Raw genomic sequence first — 24,803 nt, 5'->3', positions numbered from 1 at the left:
TGCACACATTGCAGCTGTCCCTCTCTAGGGGTTCTGGTGTGCAACGTGTCCCACATTCTGATGGCAGGGAACGCACCGTGTATTTTTAACTTGGATTCGGTGCACAACATTAATCGTATCTAATGACAAATGTGGGGGGGGGGGGGGGTCCACACAGGGCCGCCCATTAGGGGGCATGCGGGGCTCGGGACAAATCACAGTTTGTGTCACCCCCCCCCTTCACCGGACACCTTCAAACTAAACCGGAATTATTGCATCTGACACCGTCCCGGTTCGCCGTACCCTTGGGAGGGATCTGACGCCACGTCAAGCCAGGCCAACCATGGTGGAGAGTGTGGGGGGGTATCAGTGGCGTGGTGGTTTGCGCACTGCACCATGAACCGCATGGGGACCTGGATTTGATTCCTAGTTACGACTAACATCAGTGGCGAGCGATATCTGAACCTGTCCTGGGACCCCCCCCCCCGCCGCCCTCTTCACTGATCATTGTAAAGTATGGTCAACCTCATCACCGACACAGCGCTGAGAGGCCGTCATCCAGCAGTGGATCGATAAAATCTGGACCTTATAATACATCTATATCACTACCTTCATCTTAACCTCATATAAAGAGAGCAACCCAGCACTTCCGTTTAACACGTAGACTTTCACGACCGATGTCATCCATAATCGAGGTTTTTGGGGTTAAATCGCGTAAATATAACCCAGCACTTGCGATTAACACGGTTGGCTACGTACGGTGCGAAAGAAGTTGAACATACATATACTGCATATCGATATGTTTCCAACTTTCGTTTCGTTGACATTTTTATTTGGCCTGTTCACCCGCTTAAGTGCTTATATTTACAAGGTACTGAAGGATTTTAAAAGCCATCACTCTATCTGAACATGTCGGCCAATTCTGTGGACATAAAACTGAGCCGGGCAATAAACGACTGACAGGGATGGTGATTTGGGGGTACAACTATCCGTGACATGTTTGTCTACCAGGTACATATAGGAATGCAATTTAATTCTCTAGTAATTGAATTTTCAGGTCACTGGCTGGGAATATATCACTGGCGTCAGGTAGAAAACAAACCTCGTGAACTTAGAAATACAATGCAATCCAACTCTCTGCTTGTGTGTCTGTCTGTGTCCACGTGTCTGTGTTTTGTATCTCTCTCAAATTTAGCAATCTTTGGAAGAACGTAATCAACCAGGTAAGGTGCTGACTGTTGTGTTAGCCGACTCTTTGTCTTGGATTGCATTGTATTGCTAAGTTTACTCGGTTTGTTTTCTACCTGATGACGATTGCTTGTGTTGCAATCGAAACGTCGTATTCTATTATTTAATTTATTTTCTTTCTACGTGACTTTACCGAAAGAACCAAAGAGTAATTCCTGCAGCCACGAAAGCTTCAAATCAAGTTTCAATTACTCCCGCTTACAAAATTTGTATTGTAACGAATTGCATCGAAAGGTATACAATAAAACGCACAAGTGAACTTAAATTTCGATTTAAAGCTTTCGTGACTGCAGGGATTCATCTTCTTGGTTCTTTCGGTAAAGTCACGTAGAAGGGAAATAACAACGCAAGTGTTGTGGCCGAAACGTCGTGAGAATTATTTAATTATGTTGTATTTTTATTATTTATTATTTCCCTTCTACGTGACTTTACCGAAAGAACCAAGAAGAAGTGAACTTAGGTCTGGTGTTTTATGATTTTAGAGATTATTCTGATATGCGTTGGCTTCAACATTAGGGTTAGCGCTAGGGTGAGATTAAATACGAACAAAGCGTTTATTGTCAAAGTGTTTGTAGTCTGATGTGAAACAGCATTCTCTCTCTGTAGTGACACACTCAGAGACACGAGGAGTAGGAGGCACTCTATTTATTCTCAGCCTTCACAGCTCACAAGAGGTAACGACAACTCTCAGTCAGGACAGCTGGCAGACTGCCTGACTGACGACGCCGAGAAGGTGAAGACAGCGACGAAAACTCCAGTAGCACGACGAGGGGATCCCACTCCAAGCAACAGCCCCGTGCCTTCGCTCGGGGTCTCCTTTTATCCTACCAGCGTGGCCTCGCTCCGCCCTGGGCCACGCCCCCCTTCTAGAACCTACTAGTAGGTTCCAGGGCTTCCCTCACGTGCCCCCTCTGTGACCTCTCCCCTACACCCCTCTCTCTGACTTATCACGTGACCTGCTGACAGACAGGGCTGCGGCAACTGCAGATCCCCTTCTCTGCCAGCAACCAGCGCTATTCTACGTAGTGACCCCCCATTCCATGTCACTACACCTCCATAAATAACAATAAAATATAGATTTTGATTTAAAGCTTTCGTGACTGCAGGGATTCATATTGTTGGTTCTTTCGGTAAAGTCACGTAGAAGGGAAATAATAAAATAAAATAATATAAATATAAAACAATAAAAATTCTCACGACGTTTCGACTGCAACACAAGCACAGAAAGTTGATTTCACATCTGATGATGATTGCTTGTGTTGCAGTCGAAACGTCGTGAGAATTTTTATTGTCTTATATTTATATTATTTTATTATTTCCCTTCTACGTGACTTTACCGAAAGAACCAAAAATATGAATAACAAATATAGTTTAGCTTTAGAGTACTGCATTATATACTGTAACTGTATCTGCACAGAAATTTGTGAAAACATAAATTTAAGGCAGTGCTATATTTTGTAAAGAAATATTTGAATGCAGGTCATATGTATGTATGTTTAACTTCTTTCGCCCGGTACATAGCCAACCGTGCTAATCGGAGGCGAGCAGCAGCATCTGTAGATGTCTGATGTGTTTCTTGGTTTGCTGCATGTCGTATGGCATGAATGTCTGAGTGCTTCATAAGTTCCTAAAGTTCCTGGAAAATGTCTCAGCACGAGGAGCTCGGAGCAGGCTATGTGGATTGAAACGTCAGACATCATGCGGAACAACCAGAAAACACGTCGGCAAAGCTGCGAGAACGTATGCAGAGTATTGTTCTTCGTCCTTCTTTTAAGATGCAACACAAATGGGCACGAGCACAGACTTAATCCCCTTCATTCGAACACAACCCCCTGCAACTCTACACTTGCTCATGTTCCTATAAATACAGTATAGTGTGTGCCAATACGGAGCTGGCACGAGTATCGGAATGAATTCACAAATTCACTCAAGTCCGTGAGGAGCTTCATTTTTAAATCCCCTATCAGCGCACATTCCCTAGCTCAGGAATGTGATCTTGTCTCGACGACCACTGGAGCTTGTATACGTGTCATCTGCTCAGTGACACATGCTTAATAATCGTCTATTGTTACCAATGTTGAGGTTTTTAAAAATAAATATAGCCCACTTTTATCTTTTACCCGGTGTCATAAAATAAATGTTCCCCCCTAAATATTCGTTCTTACGAGGAACACATTTTTTGGAAAAATTGTTTCCCACTTCTTTTTCCACAAAAAACGATCTATCTTTGTACATGACGTTACAACCATTCCTTTGTTAAACAATACCTTTATTTTAAAACCACTTTCCATACTTATCTGTGAACACGTTGCTCAGTATAGCTTTGCGTTTTCATACCATCTGTTTGGTCCTAACCTTGTCCAACCAATGTCGTGGCTAATCCATGACCTTTAACCTTAGGATACAAATAAATAGGGGAAACAACTCTTAGTGAGTGTGGACAAATGCTCATTCCCCTGGAGAAACAGTATTCTGGGCAACCAAAACTCTTTTACAGCAACAAAAATCATCACTTGCGCACAATCTTGGAGGTTATTTGTTATTTAACCAATTATTTGGCAACGCTGTGATGGCAGTGGTGCACAAGCACACGTAAAAAACTGAACACATTCCTCAATAACGCTGCCATAAAAAAATATTATATGCAATATTTTGGACAAATTCGTGCTATGAAGAAAGGCCATTTGCATGAAACGTCTCCTATTATATATTAAAGCGAGTTTTATTGACAAATGTATTGCGTTATTAGATACATAGTAAATAGTGCAATTTCATGTTTTCATACTGCCGCTTTCAACTAGGAAATTCGTAATAGGTAGTGTCCTATTTAAAGCAATTATGATTACATGTTTCATTAAACTGTAACCTCTCCAAAAATGGTCTACTAATGAGTTTCAGCTAAATGTCAAGACAGCAAGCCAGAAAAACTACCCCTGCTAATCTTCCATTTTCTCAGCGGCCCTGTCATACACCAGCAAAACATTATACGTCCATACTTGCCATGGGAAATGTCACCCATACCCTTTGCCAAAGCTGTAAACTTAGCCATGACTATAAATTATATTTTAACTGTTTTGCTGATTGAATACAATGTAGAGCACTAACCTGTACATGTAATTTAAGAGACGGCAGGTTTTCATTCAAAAGATGGGATAAACTGGAATGTTTTAATTCCCGGTGTAGTTTAAATACATGAGTCTAATGCAGCGTGTCTTAAATTTCGATTTAAAGCTTTCGTGACTGCAGGGTTTCATCTTCTTGGTTCTTTCGGTAAAGTCATGTAGAAGGGAAATAATAAAATAATAAAATTTAAACATAATAACAGGGCTGTTCTTCACCTGAGGACGGCTGCTTGCGTTGTGGCCGAAACGTCGTGAGAATTGTATTTTATTATGTTTACATTTTATTATTTTATTATTTCCCTTCTGCAGCGTGTCTTGTTTTATTACTGACTTAACACCAATGTAGAGATTTGGTAAATGCATTGAAGGAAGGAACTGTGGTGGCAATTTTTTATAACATACATTTTTATTGTAAAAAAAAAACAGGTTCACTCTCTCGAGCATGATTTGAAACAAAACCAAAGAAAATGTTTGTTTGATGTGATCCTAGGGGTCAAAAGAACCCTCCAAATGTGTAAACAAATATATATGCATTTTATGGCAGTCATATATAGCCTAGGAGTCCACCACAGTGGAAATGATGTATGGGAAAGTTAAAACATATTGTTTTTAAACGTGTTTATGTTGCCATTGAGAGAGAAAATCTCATAAATGTGGCCTTCTTTTACAAAATATTAAATATTTCAGTTTACAGAGAGCCGTAAATATCCTCGGTAGGTGAAGTTGGGTGGTCGTTAATATCAGTTAATATTTAACAGCAAACAAGCACATTGAAAAATAACACAAGTAGAACTTCTTCAAAGTAATTATATGTTTTTGTCTATCAGCCTGTCGGTTTTTCAAACGAATATTATCAAGCAGCCATTGTTTTTTTGCAAGCAAGCGCTCAATCGGTTTTGACATTATGGCTCTCATAAGTAGAGTTAGGCTTGTTAAACGAATGCTACTGGATTTCCAATTAGTGTTCGCAAAATCACTCTCTTGTGTATGATACTTTAAAATATATGTATAGGGGCCGTCCATGAATGACGTCACGCGATTTTGGACGATTTTTTACCCCCCCCCTCGTCACACGGCGTTACAAAAAGTCAGACCCCCCCCCCTCAAATATGACGTCACAAAGCTCTGCCCCTCCCCCAAAAAACATATTTCCATTTTGAAAATAAAACATGCTTCAAATCGCTTTAAACTATTGTCAATGTAGTGCGTATTTAATGTGGCGATGCACTCTGATGTTGTAGGAGTGTTGTTATAACAATTCTATATTTATTTAAAGTTGCGCATTTTTATGTGACGTCACATTTCTCAAGCCCCCGCCCCCCCTCGTCCCACATCGTCACAAATGTCTGACCCCCCCCCCCCCCCCGAGGTGCGTGACGTCATTTATGGACGGCCCCTTATATATTCAGTCGCAAACTGCTAAACGTGACAACCACTGCTTTGTACATAACACAATAACCATTCAATGTCTCCATCACGTGTCCGTCTCTCCAAATAACACGTATTTCGTACACAACCCATCATACCTATGACCTTCGGTGGGAACATTCATTGCAGCAGTAATGAATCACGACAAGCAAACTGTGGACCGCTGTTGACACACGATTCGGTGTCTCACAGTTAAGACTCAAAGCGCCATCTAGCGGTGCGTCCTGCTGCCACCACACTTAAAATTCTAACTTAGCAAATTTTGAAACACGTAATCAACCAGGCTATGCGTTAATTGTGTGTTAAGTTGTTAACCGACTCTCTGTGTTGTATTACATCACATTTCGATATTTTGCTAGGTTATTTAATTTTCGTGTGCCTGTCTCCTAATTTTCAATTTTGCGTGCCCGTTTTCAATTTTGCGTGCCCGTTCCACATTGTCATCTTACTTGCAACAGCAGTACGTTGCCGTACACTCATTGATATGCTAATTCTCTCTGCCCCCTCCCTCTCTCCGTCCCCGCCCCCCCTCTCGATATTTAAGGGACCGTCACAGAAACGACCCCTCTCTTTGTGCCGATTTGTGTCCTCTCTCTGTGTGCCGTTGTGATGTCTGTCTGCTTGTATGTCTGTCTATAGTTTTCTAGTTAGATTTTTGTTGCTATTTCTTTTATACCTGATGATGATTGCTTGTGTTGCAATCGAAACGTCGTAATATGTTATTTTAATTTATTATTTTATTTTTAGACGTGACTTAACCGAAAAGAACCAAAGAATAATTCCTGCAGTCACGAAAGCTCCTAAATTAAGACTGCTGCCACCAGTTGGTGACCTCTGTATTTTTGTATTTTACCAGGTAAGGCTCAAACTGAACTTTCCAGTACAGCTTTTTTTCCAGAAGCGACCTGACCATCACAAATGACAGCTCTACGAAGTGACTTATATTTTGATTTAAAGCTTTCAAATCTGCAGGGATTCATATTCTTGGTTATTTCGGTAATGTCACGTAACTTTACCGAAAGAACCAAGAATATGAAGTGACTTCTGTGGAAATTTACAGCAGCCAAATACTCTAAACGCGTGGTTTTTATGTGGAGGGAATAACCAGAGGACCCAGATACAAATCCACGGAAACCACGGGGAGTGAGACACGCAAACTCCAAATGTACACGGGTCAGGGTCGGGATCGAACCCACGACCTCTTTGTATACCGGGCGAGGTAGTTAACATCTCTCCCTGTGACCTCTTGCAGTGCACCGTTGCTTGGTCTTGATGCGAAAAAAAATCCGTCAGTATTTCTTGAAGTGCATTGCGATAGATTTTGTCTTAGTACATCATCAAAATACATACCCTTTGACCGACTGGCAGGCATTGAGATAGACGAATAAGTTTCGTCCTTATTAAGACTCGTTAACACAATACAGTAGTCACCAATGCTTTATGCTACAAAGTCTGCCACAGGCAACCATACACGTTATATGGGATCTTCACTTCAACACTATAGGGCCCGTTAACTTGGCTAACGCTACATTGGTATTGGCCAAGACCGTAACCATGGAGTCAACATTGGGGGGGACCAAATCTTCCAGGGGGTCTGGGTTTCCCGCCCTAGAAAAAAAAATCTAAATTTGAAAACTCATTTCCTGTCTAAAATATAACAAAATTTCACTAACACACAGGATGGACTTTTTATTAATTTTTTACAATATTGTCGAGTAGTGTATTGTATTACATTTCTGTTTTTTACCTTTTCTTGTTTCATTGTATGTAACGGCAGAGATTCGGGATTAATAAAGTACAACCATAACCACAATGATATAAACATAAATCTATTTTATAGCAATATATTGGGGGGGACATTTTGAGCATATTTTAATATTATAATTACGTCCTTGGTATTAGCCAAGATTATTGATTGTAATTATCCAAGTTAATTTTCCCCTTCGTAGAGAAGTGGGACTCTACAATGTATGGTTCTGACTCCCAGAGGCAGACTTTGTGACAATGAGCATTGAGTCCGAATGAGACCAGTCCACAGTTGTCTATTACTGCTGCTAGTAGCAGTCCGGACATCCCCAGGTATGTACAAAATGTATTTAGTTTTTTTTAAGCGAAGCATGTTTAAATTATTTCCTATATTTTTTCGTTTACGTATTTCTCAAGTACGTTGCTAATGACATCACACCTCGCTTCTCCCACACTTCAACCGATTGGCGAAGCCACCTAATGACGTCACACCGTCACAACTCCTCGCTCAATGCGGGACAGTTGAGTGATGTCATCGCAACAAACATCAATGACGTCTCCCCCGCACAGCGACAACCACCACGCACCGGTTAACACGCGCGTGACGTCACTCCCCACACGACGATGGCGAAAGGGGGCCGCGGTCTCCGCTTCATCCTATTGGCCAATCAACGGCCCCATGACGTCACGCCCCCGAACGGTGACAAGGGTGAGGGGGCGTGGCTGTCACCTATTGGCCGCCTCGGCGTGACGTCACAGACACACCCCCCCCCGCCCCACCACCACCCGCCTGGTTCGGCTTCAGCTGACTCATCAGCTGTTAAGTCAGACGCGGGCAGCCACAGAGCGAGAAGGAGACCACGAGAAGGAGCCATGCTGTGCCGTGCCGCCTCTCCCTCCCTCAGGGCGCCCCGGGCCGCCTTGCTGGTGGTGAGAGACAGAGAATTACCATGCACACCCCACCCCCCCTCTCCCTGTGTTGTGTATTGGTGGTGCTGCGTGTGCCACAGTGCCGGCCTTCATAGCTGCTCGCTAACAGCACTTGCCCCTCTAGTCTGTTGAGGATATACGGGGGCTCTTTGTATATTGCCATGGTGGTGGAGTGGTCCTCCTTACTTCTCAATGCCTGACACCAGTGTGGCTGACTTGATGACTTGGTGGGGATTCCGTTGCATGGTGGCCAATTCTAATATTGCTGCCAGCTTCCTTAACGCTTTGCACGCTGCTGCATCCACACTGCCCGCTTCACCGCTGTCTCTTTCCATGCTTCTCCCAATAGCTGCGTTTTTTGCTGTCTGCTCCATCCCAGGCTGATTCGCCACCGATTCATTTCTGGCGTTCCGAACTTGCCCTCACGTTTGCTGCCCTTGGCGAATTTCCTTGTCTTTGTTTGTCTTTGTTGAACGTCGCCAACTGGGGAGACGAAGGCGGCCGGGAGTGGTTACCGGCATTAATAGGTATAGCTCGCTAACAGCACTCGCTACAAAACGTCTTGTCGAGGCTTTTATCATTTGTTTGTAAACGAATTACGAGCGCGGTTGGTTATCCTGCGTGCACGGCTTTGGCGCGGCGCGTGGGTCGGGGTCGCCTTGGTTTGCAAGTGATTAACGTTGAGCCCGATGGTGTCGGGGTGAGCACGAGTTCAGCCAAAAGCCCCGCGTCTGCCGAGCTGACGGCGATTCGTACGGCATCCACTGCTGCCAGCAGCGGTGTCGTGTCGGGGTGGAGCGCGCGGGTTGCAAATGAAAGCGCCGTGGTTGATTTTGGGCATCAACACCTGCAATTTGTGGGATTTCACATCCTAGTCGAAGTCGAGTCGTCCCCAACAACACCCACGTCGATCTTACCACGGTATCTCTCTCCCACTTCAGCAAAAATGTTCGTGCTGTGGTTTTCCCAACTGATGATGATTGGTCTTCTTGGTTCTTTCGTTAAAGTCACGTTGAAGGGAAATAATAAAATAATAAACATTTAACATAATAAAATACAATTCTCACGACGTTGCGGCCACAACGCAAGCAGCCGTCCTCAGGTGAAGAACAGCCCTGTTATTATGTTTTATTTGTATTATTTTATTATTTGCCATCTACGTGACTTTACCGAAAGAACCAAGAAGATGAATCCCTGCAGTCACGAAAGCTTGAAATCGAAATTTGATGACGATTGCTTGTGTTGCGGTCGAAACGTCGTGATTTAATTTATTTTATTTTATACCTACGTGACTTTACCGAAAGAACCAAAGAGTAACACCCACGTCCACCATCGGCATCATCTTCGCAGGTCGGTGAAGTGCGAATCACCTGGGTGGGCTGCAGGTTTCACTCAACCGGTCCCTGCTATATAATAAGAACGTGGAATGTTCACCGCTAGTTGATGAACAAACCCTCCCCATAATTGAATCTCGCCCAATGCTTGTTTGAACATTTTGGTCTTCATAGTCCTGTCAGTATGGCTGTAGCCGGCTGGGCAACCGCAGTTTCGTCGACTTTGAATAACGCAGACATAAAGAGAAACACATGGATCAGGGAACACATACAAATTTGTGCTTGTCCCCAACTACTAATGCAGCATCACCAAGTAATTGGTATATATGGTAACGGTACTTGCATTTGTATGGCAATTAACTGCTTTGGCATCTTGCATCACATTTTTTCTTAATTATTTGAATGGAACTGTTACAAAATGTTAGTGGGTTTGGACAGGAAACGTTGCGAGGAGAAATCGTGACCGGGAGTGAAAACGAAGGAAGGAATGGCAACCAAATGAGGAGATGCGTCTTCGGGGACGTGTCCACTGCTGAGATGAAGCTATGAGATCAGCTCCCGTTAAAAAAACTATATGGATTTTTCGATTTAAAGCTTTCGTGACTGCAGGGATTCATCTTCTTGGTTCTTTCGGTAAAGTCACGTAGAAGGGAAATAATAAAATAATAAAAATAAAACATAATAAAATAAAATTCTCACGACGTTTCGGCCACAACACAAGCAGCCGTCCTCAGGTGAAGACCGAGCTGTCTGAAGCGCTGTCTTTCTGACAGACCTGTTCTTCACCTGAGGACGGCTGCTTGTGTTGTGGCCGAAACGTCGTGAGAATTTTATTTTATTATGTTTTATTTTTATTCTTTTATTATTCCCTTCTACGTGACTTTACCGAAAGAACCAAGAAGAAAAACTAGATGGAGTTGACGATGCATCGCTCGACCATAAGAGATCGGTCACAGCTTGAGGAGGCCTTCATCAAGCAGTGGATTGATCATGGCTGATGACCGTAGACCAACTTATTATTCGTTGTGCACATTTGTACACCTGTTGCACACTCGAGATACCAGCGCTGGTCATAACAGCCCAGTGACCTTCACACTTAACAAGGAGGTAACTCCACGCCTTGCTGCCCTCACAACCAGGTCACTGGAACCCTGGGGCCGCTACTGGATATCATAAACACGCTGCATTAATATAGGGGAATCAAAACGTGTTTGCTTTCATTGTATGTTTGTATTGATGTAAAGTTTTCGTGACTGCAGGGATTCATATTCTTGGTTCTTTCGGTAAAGTCACGTAGAAGGGAAACAATAAAATAATACAAATATAAAACAATAAATTCTCACGACGTTTCGATTGCAACACAAGCAATCATCATCAGGTGTGAAAACCACGGCAATAATTTGTTTTTAATTGTATTGCTTCCCTTCTATGTGACTTTACTGAAAGAGCCAAGAATATGTATGTTTGTACTTTTACGGGAACTGCACATTTAGCGATGAAACTGATAGCTGCAGGACTTTGTAAATTGTGACAATTTCATTATCATGTGTAATACTAGTAAACATTATATCAGGCTTAGCCTACAGCACACTCCTTGGGAGGTAAATTACTTGGTTCATTGATAAGAGAGATCATATGTTGCCAAGTGTTTTGCACCAGACTTCAGTGGAAGCCCTTTAGAATTTTAGGCTGTCCCCTGCCCTGTAAGTGAAACTTTTCAACCTTCAAGCCATAATTTTCATGGGCCCAACATCAAGATCAGTGTGCTTAAAGTTTTCATCATAACTACAAACTACAATGGTGAACTATTTATAGATTCCCCAATGAAAGAATATGGAGACATTATAGAGAAACATTGTATTTCTAAGCCTCTACATGTCTGTCACCAATCTCAACACACTTATTACATATTTTAATTTTCTCCTCTGTAAGATACGGAGCCATAAAAATTACACAATAGGCAATCACCCGTTGAGAAGACTGTCAAGAGGGTGATTAGAAATCAGTAGAGTATCTAAAACTGGATCACCCTCTAAAGTTTGTCCCTATGATTCCCAATGCAGAGCTGTCACGCTGAGTGTATGAAGTGCCAGGCGTGCTTCCTTGCAGGGTAATGGAAATACGGGGGCATTTGAGGTCGGAGTATTGGCCAGTGCTGTGGTCTAGCGAGATGGCTGCAGTGTCAGACAGTCCCATGCCTATCCCTGTACGTGAGAAGTGTCGTGTCACTTATGGCTGGAAGATTACCGCTAAACTCATGAATATGCATGCTGTAAAGCCACCTCACACTGCTTTCTTGTGAGAATATTAACTAGGTTTAGTAACACCGACCATATAACCATACAGTAGTATGTTCATGAATCACAATTGAACTCGCATGAATTGTTTGAAAATGACCTAAATGTTCATCCACCTTAGTTGATCGAAAGGTCGTGAGTGGTGGGTTAAAGTGTGGTTATGCTCCCGCTTCGTTCTATACACACTGGCAGCGTGGAAAAGTAGGCCAAATACCCTTTCGAGAAGTTTCTCTAGATTTTCCTTTTAGTGGAGGCCTTTCTGACAGCAGTGGGCTGAGCAGGCAATTGGAGGGCTGCACCTTTATGTTACCTTTACCGGATACAAACATCTTACATTATTTAGCTTTTAACGTGACGTTCTTGACTTGCATTCTATTGCATATTTGGAATTAATGTTTGATGGACAAGAAACATGAAAACTGCTTTATGACCTCGTTAAAAAAAGTGCCCATTTTTCATTGCTTTATGCAACCAAATACTCCCCAAAAAATGTAGGCCAGAGGACAAAGAATGTCACCTAAAATGCAAGCTCTGTACGAATGTTTAGCGTTAACGCAATCACCGTTTAAATTCCGTTGGTGGGTAAACACACAGAGTGCGTGACAAGGAAATCTCTCAATGCTGTTCAAAGGCACCTTCACTGGGGGAACAGTTTCTTTCCAACAGGCAAACCAGGGGGAGGGGAGATCTCGCGGTGGTGTTGTGACGTGATGTTGAACTCCCCCATCCTGCAGTGTGTGAATATATCAATGTGCCATAACGAAAATGTTCTGGATATTTTTGGCGCAGAATCAATGGCTGCAAAGAAGCTACACGTCTGGGTCTGCGCTGAACGTGAGTGGCCATTCTGGGTTACAAACAGGGGCAATACGTACACATAACGTTGGGGGAATTTCATTCTGGTGATGCCTTGCTGTAAGTCTGTCAAGACATTTCACCTGCAAAATATGAGACTGTTGCGCACCCCAACTCATTGTCATGAACATGAACATTTCCAGCCACCACACATGTATTCGGAGTGAAGTTATTGCATAGTGATTGGCACGCTGCGCTGCGAACCCTCGCCCCCTGAGTTCAATTTCCGAGCACGGCTAACATCAATGTCGAGTGGTATCTGAGAACTTGCGTTGGGCACTCCACCTTTACACACCCACACTGACCAGCATGGTAAAGTATGGTCAAACGACCCCCATAACCAGTGTGGTATGGGGAGGCCTTGAGACTACTGTAGTCATGTATCGTGCATACATGTTCTAATTCCAAGTACGTACTTGTTTATATTTTTAGTTGAGTTTGGTGCCCCCAATGTTATGAGTTCCAGCCACTCTAGTGATATATTGAGTGGCTACCCAGTAACTGGCGTCCATGTGTGTATATATATCCATATTTTATATTTGTGCAGGAGGTGGTCATCGTCAGTGCCGTACGTACACCGGTCGGCTCATTCCGGAGTTCCCTGTCCTCGATCACTGCCCCCAAACTGGGTTCCATCGCGATCCAAGCTGCCGTGCAGAAATCTGGTACGTTTTGTGTTTGTGTGTGTGGAGCTCTGTGCCTGGGAGGTGTGTGCAGGGTAGTCTTTGGCTGATGGCCGATAGTGTTCCAGGAACATTATGATGATTATGGGGGACTGGTGGCTGTGTGGGTTGTGTGTGTGATGGGGAGCGGTAAGTGTACTGCTTAGCGCGCTGCGCTACACTACGAACCCAGTGATATGAGTTTGATTCCTGCTCACGGTCAACATCAGTGACGATTATCTGAACCGGTCCTGGGCCTCCACTAGGTTGACTTAGCCTCAAATGAGTACCTGTGGTGCGCAAAAATATTGCCACTGGGGAGACAAAGGCGGCCAGGCGTGGTGCTGACCAGCCACCCCCTCGTGTGCCGTGCCAGCCTTCATAGGTGTTGATCGGTAACAGCACTTGCCCCAACAGTCTGTTAAAGCTATATGGGGGATCTTTGTCTTTGTGGTGGGTGTGAGAAGGTAAAGTATCATGTCAGCATGTTATTTTAGGTGCGTTTATTTCCCTTTTGTACTGCAAAAACAAAAACCAGACTAAACAGGAGTCAAAGTATAAAATGTGCTTAGAGGGCGATTCATTTTCATAATATACATGTGCAGATCTGCTCACTGATAAGAGACTGGTGAACATTTAATGAATGATATATTTAATTGAGCACATAAACTATAGGAAAAACATGTACGTTAAATCTAGCAAAAACAACCTTCATAAATGCAAAGATACTTATAAGTTTCCATATTGACAAGCCTTCACAAATTCTTCATCGAGCAGCTGTTAGAGATGCTGTAATGCATTTGCAAGAGCCTTATTTTGGTTGTCAATCCAAGTTCCTTCGATATGTAATAATTTTCCATGGTTAAATTACAAGAAAAATATACTTTTTCCACCAAAATATATTTTTGTCAACACAAGGGCGTCTATTGTAAAATAATCTTCATGAGCAACTCAGCTGGTGAAATAAAGTCGTTTTTTTACCTTAATTCACTTTAAATTTTTCTTTTTTGTTGCTCACAAAAATGTTGTGCCATGCTGCAATGCATTTGTTTATTTTACGGCACCCCTTGCCCGTTCCTATATTTAGTTTCAGATCAAGTGAGAGCCAAATGAAATGTAAAAAAAAAATCTAATTTGCAAGGCAGGCTCAGGGTGCAAATTATAGTAGAGTGGGGAAGGAAGGATGAAAGGCAAAAAAGTAAACTACTGTGGCTTCTGCTGCATAGCTCTATGAAATTTTCTGGTCATGCAACGTGTTGATTCGCTCCACATGCTGGGAGATTCTTCAAGAATTGAGGAACTGAAGAAGCTCCCAGCACATCATGATGTCAGACATCATGCCAAACAACACCCAGTACAACCCGAGAACATATCATAGAGATGAAGGCAAATGTTTTTATCCTGCAGTATGGCGGTTGATTCAATGTGGGTGTGTGTGTGGGAAGCGGTGGTATGGCGGTTAGCGCCCTGTGCTACGAACCCGGCCACCCGAGTTCGATTCCCGCTCACGGCCAACACCAGTGACGATTATTTGAACCAGTCTTGGGCTTCCCCTAGGTCGAGTCAGCCTTAAATGATTACCTGGTGTAATGTGTAAACATTGCCACTGGGGAGACAAAGGCGGTCAGGCGTGGTGCTGGATACTCGCCCCCTCGTGTACCGTGCCGACCTTCATAGGTGCTCGCTAACATCACTTGCTCCAACAGTCTGTTGAAGGCTATATGGGGGATCTTTGTCTTTTGATGAACCATAGCTGAGAGGGTTGATAAACGTGTTTATAGATTTGATCATATATCCCACTGGGATATTTGCACAGGGTTGGTGTACGGTGATTTTTCTGCAATATTTTGCTGTCTTTTCTTGGATTTTCTGTTTGCACATATTCACTTTAAGATGTTTTCTTGTTCATGTTTTTGCTTTTTGTTTGTTGCGGTTGCACCCGATTCAAGAGCCGAATGGCTCACAGGGCTATACCTAATAAATGAACTTTGAACTTTGAAACATTTGTACTTCCGAAGCAATATCGTTTAACTTTGTGTGACCGCCCCACATGCAGGCATTCGCCCGGAGGACGTGCAGGAGGTGTACATGGGGAACGTGCTGCAGGGCGGAGAGGGGCAGGCGCCAGCCAGGCAGGCACTCATCGCAGCAGGCGAGCCAATCGCAGCCTTGCAGGGTTGCCACCCACACATAATAAGCTTCCACAACTCCTCTGTTTTATCAGACGGGTCTCCTCAGCACTGTTTTGGCTGCGGCTTCGGCATTCTCCCAAACACATATTTGTTAGGATGCAGTAAGTTCCCCCAGGTTGCGGAAGACCCAACTTATGGAAATCCGACCTTACGGAAATGCTCCAATAAATCGTGTTAAGACAAATTCAATATGCAGACATTGTTGCGTTAGTTACGTATCCGCAAACAGTGCAGCGCGGTGAGGTTGAGGATGCAGACCGTGGAGCAAGGCGTAGGCCCCGCCTTACGCCTTACTCCACCAAAACGCCACCTTCACCAAGCCCGAGCTTCACTAGGATATGGTAAATTGATTTTTTTGTAGCCTTATGTATTTATTTTCCTTTTGTAGTGTTACATAATTTTTTCTATGCTTAGAACTCTATTTTTCCCATGTTTATATTGCTCGTTTTCTTAACTTTAGGTGTATTTCATGAGTTATTTACTGTATGTGCTTTATTTAACACCATTACAATTTCACGTACGGTCTCAACCAACAGCAATTGGATAAGGTCCAGGCCTAGCCTAATGCACTGTAAAAGAACATTCGGAAGTGACTGCTTTCTGTTAACAATTAATAATAAAATGTTTCGTGGTATTCATAAACAATTGGATACAGTCTGTTCCATTAGTTTAATTATGGGTAGTGTTAGGGTAGATATTCGATTAAATGAAAGAATCATAGGAAGTGCAGAGCATATGTACAGCAATACGCTAAAGGTAGCGATAGAAAACGGTTGACAGCGCGATACAGTACTGAGAGAAAACGAACCTAGTAATCGGGTAGGGGAGGCACAACTGTTTCCGGCTATGGGGTTTTATCTTGATTTTGGGGGAGAATTGTTCAGTTTCCGACATAAGGAAAATTTGGGTTACGGATCGTTCTTGGGAGCCTAACCCTTCCGTAACCCGGGGACTGCCTGCATATGACTTTCAGGATTTGCAATTATAGGGCTTTTAAATTCCTCACCATCTAATCTCAACTGCCCTGCTGCGTTACGGCAATCTATCAAAGGTGGTCGTCCACTGACAACCACCTCGAGGTGGCACAAGGTGCGTGCAGCACCAGTCTGCAAATGAGCACCAGTCTGCCAGTAGGGGGCGATGTTGCTATGTAAAGTAACAACCGATTCATACGTGACCGGTGTCCAAATTTTTTCTTAAATTCAAAGGCGGCAACACCCACTTCCCTCTTTCCTGTGACCAAGCGACATTCAACTGTAGCTACAAAACTAAAGTTCTGCACATGCAACAACCAACAATTTTATTTCGCAGAGTTGGCTATCAGATAGATTCAGTGAAAACCAAATTAAATCATTTTTCCCCCTGTCATTTATGACCGGGCTGGGCTCATCAACTCGCTCTACACTTGGGAATCTGATTTAATCACAGGTAAATGAAACCTGGATTATTACGCAGCATCTCATCAGTAGTGGCTCATAATCCTGAGTCATCTGGCCACCTGTTGTTTTTTTATAAATAAAAAAATTGTCAGCCAATGAGAAATTTGATGACGTTATCCACTGCTGGTAGATTTTCTTAATTATGACAATGTATGGTTTTTATACCAGTTTATACAATTGTATCTCACAGTTGCTGAGCAACAACAGGCAAGTTGTAAGGCAGCCAGGTGATGAGCTGGTGCCAACAATTGCCCAATTTCTGCGGTCCTATATTTATTAAGATGTTTTCAGCCACTTAATGATTGTTTATACATTCTTAAAATAGGTTTTGTAGCGGTGATGTTTGATTAGAATGTTAATTTAGTGAGCTACTTGTAAACAAACCACGTGAGCTTTAATGACCCTATGCTGGCTTTATAAAGATAAATTAAGTAATGCAAACCGTTTGCACATTTTCAGGTTTGCCAATCTCAACTCCTGCCACAACCATCAACAAAGTGTGCGCTTCAGGGATGAAGGCGATCATGATGGCGTCACAGAGCCTCATGTGTGGCCACCAGGTCAGAGGGAGGGGATTACGATGGTGTTTTCAGTATTCACAATGTGTGCGTTGTACGCAAGTGCTGTGGTGTGCTTTGTTGATCACATTGTGCATGTGGATCTGTGTACATGCACACGTGGGGAGCGAGCGGTTGGGTAGCAGCTAGCACGCTGCGCTACGAACCCGGCGACCTAGGTTCAATTCCCGCTCACGGCCAACACAAGTGATGATTATCTGAACCGGTCCTGGGCCTCCTGGAAGTCGACTCAGCCCCAAATGAGTACCTAGTGCAGTGTGTAAACATCGTCACTAGGGAGACGAAGGTGGCCGGGCGTGGTGTTGCCCACCCACCCCCTTATGTGCCGTGCTGGCCTTCATAGCTGCTCACTAACAGCACTTGCTCCAACAGTCTGTTAAGACTATACGTGGGATCTTTGTCTTTGTACATGCACACCGAAGTTTGATTCCTGGTCACAGCCAACGTCGGGGACAAGTGGCATCAGGACTTGTCCTGGACCTCTCCTATGTTGACTGAGCCTTAAATGAGTGCTATGTGCAGTGTATAAACATGGGGTGATAAATTTGGCCATGCATGTTTCTGGCCATATCGCCCCTTGATGCGCCACTCCAGCCTCTAAATAGGTGATCAGAGCTCACAGAGCTTCCTCCAACAGTCCGTATGGCTACAGAGGGGAGCTTTGTCTGTTCGCGTGCGTGCAGGAGGTGATGGTTGCGGGCGGTATGGAGAGCATGTCCAACGTCCCCTTCATCATGCGGCGTGAAGATCCGCCGTACGGCCGCGTCTCCCTGGAAGATTTAATTGTTCACGATGGACTAACGGACGTCTACAACAAGATCCACATGGTGGGCACCAGCTTAAACCAATTGCATTCGCAACTTGGCTTTCATACACATTCCTGAAACACAGCTTGACTTTCTCGCTTAATAACTATTGTGCTTTGTCAGCCTCTGACCAAATCACCCAGAGTTGGCAAGAATAATGCTTACAATATAAACTTGTAACGCGCGCGGTTTTCACTCGATCTCGAAGAGAGAGAAGCGACTCAGGTCGCGAGGAACCACAGACAAGCGGGAAAGGCAGCGACGCGGTGACCTGGCACAAAATCCCCCCCTCCAAGCTCGGTGGTCCTCTATATATTAAGTTATTATCAGCCAATTAACGAGTGTTTAACTGCGTGAGGAAACCGGAGGACCTGGAGAATACATGTTGCATGTGAGAAGGAAACCCGCTATCCCATACAGATGGAACAGGTGAAGTCAACATTTCCTGTGATCCACCACCCCTCGCCTCCGCAGTTGCTAGATTATGAGTTTCGCATGCCGTTTTTAACACGTACGTTTTCACAACCGCATGCGATTCAAGGGCTGCACGTCGAGCATTTCTGCTTTCAAGCTTTCGCCACGTGCTACTTTGAGAGAAGAAATGCCTGACACGCAGCCCAACCTGGAAAACCGCGCTCGGTTTCTCACATGTCCTTTGAGAAAGCGATGAATAAATCTTGATGGTTGACACTGGCCAACTTGGACCACGTGGCAGGCTTTAAAAAAATGTGTACTATGGTCCCTGTGCCCATTCTCCATGTGTTCACCACCCTCTCAAACTGCAGGGCAACTGTGCAGAGAACACCGCACGCAAGTTCGGGCTGTCACGTGAGGCTCAGGACCAGTACGCCATCTCCTCGTACCAGCGCAGCCAAAAGGCTTGGGAGTCTGGCAAGCTGGTCAAGGAGGTGGTGCCTGTCACCATCACCAAGAAAGGTCTGGGTCTTGGCATATTTTTCATCTGTTTGTTTTATTTATCCAAATTTTATCTCAACTGTCCTGTCTTTGTTAAGTCATGAGACAAACAATCCATTCGTAATTCTCACAGAACACTGCTCTGCGAGAGTTAGGAATGGATTGTTTGTATTGCAGGACAAACTCCAGAACCTCTTCTGAGGACCATTTGAGGTGACCCCCAGTCCACACAGTAGGGGGCAATATTTACCCAACTGCCCTGCGAAAGAGTATTCTTTGTCACGTGACAGCCAAACTAATGATTTTACTTCTCACCGCTGGAATGTAGCCAGTTGGCTGCCAATTAAACGTGATTTGTTTTACATGCTGCCATTGATGGCCAGGCCGAGACCATCAAGCCAGTTACCCTTGAGGATCTCGGTAGTGCCAAGCTCAGCACTCCTATCTTTGAGCCGCCCGCCCATCTCAGCTCATCATTGTTAAACTGACGTACTCTTCTTCACAAGTCCCAGGATGCCTGCCTAGGCTAGCATTTGTTACCGAGAGTCAAACGGTTGTGCTTTTGTGTGTGATCGTGGTTGTTGTTTGGCATAAACCTGTAATGAATATTGGATGTCTTTTAGCTATTGAGTTGCTTTGGATTCGATAGGAACAAAGTTTAATTGTTTAACTTTATTTACCCCTGGCACAGGCAAACCGGACGTGGTGGTATCGGAGGATGAAGAGTTCCGTCGTGTGGATTTCAGCAAAGTTCCCAAGTTGAAGACTGTGTTCCAGAAGGAAAATGGTAAATATTTAAATGCATTGTTTCAAGCCTGACTCTTTGAAAGATTTGCTGTAACAGTGTAATGGGAAATGTGACGTTTCCCCTAAACATGAGCACATTTATTGCAATGTAGTACCCCACAGAACTGAAATGCAGCTGTTGGGTAGAGAGCGGAAGTGCTGACATCGACTATAAATACAGTAACATGCATGAGAAATGCTATCCTGTGCATCAGCTGATGGCTCGGTTGGATTCAAAACAAGGAACTAAGATGTCTAAAAAACAATGTATATATTGCATACAGAAGGAAAAAATGTTTTTGCATTCTGCAGCATGGTTTGTTGAACACAGTATGGATGACAGGAAATTGCCAGTCCTTGACATTGGGATTATGTATCAAGCCGTGAAGTTCATGAGAGCAGTCTGTAAAATGTATCGGCCGATCTTAACAGTCAACAGAGGTCTCATTCAGAAATTCACCATCGAGATATTGGCTCCAGACAACAGGAGAGACCAGGCCAAAAGATTACGAGATTGACCAACTTGTTGTTTCTCTCCAGATTGTTGCTGCAAGGACTGAAACTTGGGCGTCAGGCCCAACTGTTAGAACCTTACCCCCTCAACAGCCTTGCCATAAAAATCCCTAAAGTCCGGGGCATTGATTCCCTGCGCATCCACGCGTCCGCGCGGTTGATGAATCGCCGTGGGTCTTCGCTCTCTGCAGGCACAGTGACCGCGGCCAACGCGAGCACCCTCAACGACGGGGCAGCCGCTCTGGTTCTCATGACGGCGCAGGCGGCCAAACGGCTGGGCGTCACACCCCTCGCACGCGTGGCCGGTACCGCCTGCCCACTGCACGACGACTTGTTTACACTGCATCCATCCCCTTACGCGCTCCTTACTTGAAGCAGTACACGCACAGCAGAGGTCGCAAACGGGTTTTGATTCCTTACCCCTCGTACCCGTACCCGGCCGCACCAGGGTCGCAAACGGGTACCCGTACCCGTACGCTACCCGTACCCTACCTGAAATGAGTGACAAACGGTTACTCACCGGTGACTCACGGCCTACCCGTACCCGGCCGCACCAGGGTCGCGTACGGGTAGCCGGGTATCGGGTAGGGTACGGGTATCGGATACCCGGTCGCGACCTCTGACGCACAGGCCTTTTGGCGGTCCACTGCCAAATGAGGGCGGTGTCCTGACATCATGTGGGTTGTGGAGGTTATTTGACCATACTCTCCCTGACGTAGTCTCACTGAATGTCGTAAAGGACATTTGTTTTCTTTCATGTTGTATTTCCTTGAACTTTTGAAAACATTTACAGATAATTACGGTAAATTCTGTTTAGGCTTTGGAGATGCTGCGGTGGATCCCATTGACTTCCCAATTGCTCCTGCCTATGCTGTGCCCAAGGTGAGAACTCTCAAGCCATGGTAGTTATATATTTGTGACTACAATATACAACATAGACTGTGCATCACATGATGCCATGGAGATCATATTTCATCATGTTGGTCAGTACGGGTTGTTGAATGCGGAAAGCATAAAAGTGCTGCTCAATACATAACCCCAAAGGTTAAATCGACCTCTTGAGCATGGGATTGCTCATGGGAGCACGACCCAGGCTTAGCTTCTGAGATGTGACAAAATCAGTCCCATATCAGATAATTTTGTCACAGATGCCTTATTAAAAACTATGCAAATGAAGTATGTAGCGTGTGGTTTGGGCTGCGCTGGCATTTCACGTGTGACGTTTTCCCTCCCACAGGCGCTGGAACACAGCGGTATCAAGAAAGAAAACATCGCCATGTGGGAGATAAACGAGGCCTTCAGTGTGGTTGTCCTGGCAAACATCAAGATTCTGGAAATTGACCCAGCGCGTGTCAACATCAACGGAGGTGCTGTCGCTTTGGGTCACCCCATTGGGTAAGCCACTGTGGGAGCCGCTGCATAGCACGTGTCTTGGATGCGGTGGACTGCCATCTTGGCATATCGATTAAATAATAAGGCAGGTGAGAGAGCAGGTTGGATTGCTTTGCAAAAATGAACTTAACGATGAAAAATACTGAGTGTAGTACTTAAAGAAGCTTGCTTAAAGAAGCTCATATGGGTCTCTAATATATATTAAAGTTTTAGGGGCTCATGGTGACTGAGCTGACACCATCAACTCATTGCACTTGACAATCCAATACAATCACAGGTGGCTTTAACCAGGATTCGAACCCACAATCTCAGTGGTGTCAGCTCAGTGCAATGACATCCAAGTCACCCTGCCACTGCCAAGCAATTTCTCTTCTTTGCAGTTTTTTCCCCAACGTTACCCCCATAATGTTATCGGCATCATGTCTTTTAAACACTGTTACAGGATGTCAGGGGCTCGGATCGTTGGCCACATGGTGCATGCTCTGAAGGCAGGGGAGTACGGCATGGCTACGATCTGCAATGGCGGTGGCGGTGCATCGGCCCTGCTCATTGAGAAGCTGTGAGCTACCTGGGCCCCTACAGCGGCACCTTCCCCACAGATGATGGTCACGTAGTTGATGACGGGCGTCCGAGTGAGCACGTGCATTACTGTTGTAGGATAGAGTTCAACCTCGAAGGTGTCATTTCAGCCAACGGTAAAACAAATGAGTCAACGTTTGTCTAAATTCTACGATTTTTGCACACTCGTCCTAGTAATCGTGTCGCGAAGATGCTGTGTTTTTGGAGAGTCTTACACGCTATTCATTTGGGTTAGCTTGCCCTCTTTAACGGAATCGGTACATGCACTCCAAATAACATTACGAAGGAAGAATCGGAAGCTCATACGGCAATCCCTCGCCAACCGCGGAGGTTAATTTTCCTGGAAAAGGCCGTGGTAAACAAATCTGCGGTTGGTAAAATACAAGGCCTATGGCAAATAGGGGGTTAGGGGAACCACGGCCGTGGTCAGACTCGTCATAGCTTAACTAACTTGCCTGTTTGTGAACTAAACATGAATAAAATACAGTGCATTACACATCAACATAATAAAATATAAATTAAATTAAATTAACTTCATATAACTTTAATGTTGAGGGTAGAAGTCCATTATTATGACAATGAGATTATGGGGTTATACAGATAATAAACTGTGTACATGAATTCCGCAGTTGGTGAGGGATTGCTATGCTCTATACAAGTTTCCCGGCTCGCACTCCTAATATATCACAGCACACATACGTATGTCGCCTTTACATTTCTTGGAACAGACCAGTATATAGCCTTTACATTTCTTAACATGTCAGGAGTTTCCCAAGCATATAGCACTTTTCATAAGGATGACCAACCCAGTTTCATTGTCCTGTAGCCCTCTGAGGTCGAGGATAATTCTAGATCAGCTTCTGCAATAATATAAGCCGACTTAGACATGGACACGCTTTAACAATCTAATTCATTGCGATGTTCAAGTCTTGTATAGCCCAGTCTCACTCCCAAGGTCATGTGTAGTTTAACACGTAGGCTTTTACAACCAATATTATTCATAATAAACGTTTTTGGGTTAAATCGAGTTATTTATAATTGTCACAACCCTCCACCACCCGACACGGCCAATAATGTGTAGCTTCGTTGTTAAACCTCTTGTTGAATGCATCCCTGCGGTATTGATGAGCTTCTCAACAAGCTGACCAATGTGGTGTGGCCGTTATGCGCCAGGGGATTGGCGTGATGGAGGTCTGCTTGGGTACATCTACAGAATTCAGCCTCAGAAGGAACTAGACCCAACTATTGTCATTTATCCTCGAGACCTGCGTTGAAGAGATCCTTGGCAATTTATTGTCAAGTGGGACAGGCACAGTAATTTTTATTGGCAAACATTTCTTCGTGTTACATTTCTTAGTCTAAGTGTTATTGTGGATGTCCTCGCCTTCCCACTTTCCCTTGTTTCAAGCAATGCAAATAGATGAGAGGAAGTGTTTGGAAGCATTAAACGTGGGCTAGGGACGACACAGTGTGGAATAGACTCAAATGTTGTGCAAATTAAGCTAAATGGTTGTACAGAAATAAAAACAATTGAGTTCTAACGGTTTACTGTTGTGCCTTCTTTGGGTGTGGACAGTGTCACCCTTGATTGTCATGTGTTTACTGTCATTGCATATTATGTTTAATAATTCATTGGTTGAAAAAAGATTATTTCTTTAATATTCATAACTACCAACTGTCAGAGGAGATTGTCACCAATGAAATATTTAGCTTTCAATGTCAACTAAACTATGTAGAGGTGACTAAGTCTTAACCTCCACAACTATTATATTTACGTTTGTTCATATTCATTAAGTATTATCGATTTTTAAGTTTGTCGTCATACCAACCCACACTGACCAGCGTGGTGAAGTATGGTCAAAGAACCCCCGTGACCCACAGCGTGGGGAGGAGGTCCTTATCCGGAAGGGAATTACAGCACTTATCCTTGCCCCGCACCTCCAAACAGCACGGTTGGCTACATACATAGCGAAAGAAGTTCAACATACATAACAACTTCATA

The 24,803-nt window shown here is 44.1% G+C and overlaps 1 protein-coding gene across 1 annotated transcript; it reads left to right on the top strand.

Moving 5' to 3' along the window:
• Positions 1-8,297: 8,297 nt before the first annotated feature.
• On the top strand, positions 8,298-24,342 carry LOC144721927 (acetyl-CoA acetyltransferase, mitochondrial-like). The gene is made up of 12 exons (XM_078599880.1): positions 8,298-8,453; positions 12,874-12,918; positions 13,487-13,604; positions 15,658-15,753; positions 17,692-17,792; positions 18,494-18,637; positions 19,402-19,552; positions 20,223-20,318; positions 21,022-21,135; positions 21,648-21,712; positions 22,068-22,225; positions 22,665-24,342. Exons 1-12 carry the CDS (start codon positions 8,397-8,399, stop codon positions 22,783-22,785), a joined length of 1,266 nt encoding a protein of 421 aa, XP_078456006.1. The 5' UTR covers positions 8,298-8,396; the 3' UTR covers positions 22,786-24,342.
• Positions 24,343-24,803: the final 461 nt, after the last annotated feature.

Source organism: Lampetra planeri, chromosome 13, assembly GCF_965212315.1.
Source record: "Lampetra planeri chromosome 13, kcLamPlan1.2.h2, whole genome shotgun sequence".
Taxonomy (NCBI): Eukaryota; Metazoa; Chordata; class Hyperoartia; order Petromyzontiformes; family Petromyzontidae; genus Lampetra; species Lampetra planeri.
The sequence above is the reverse complement of the archived record's forward strand: the minus strand, read 5'-3'. Positions and strand labels throughout refer to the sequence as shown.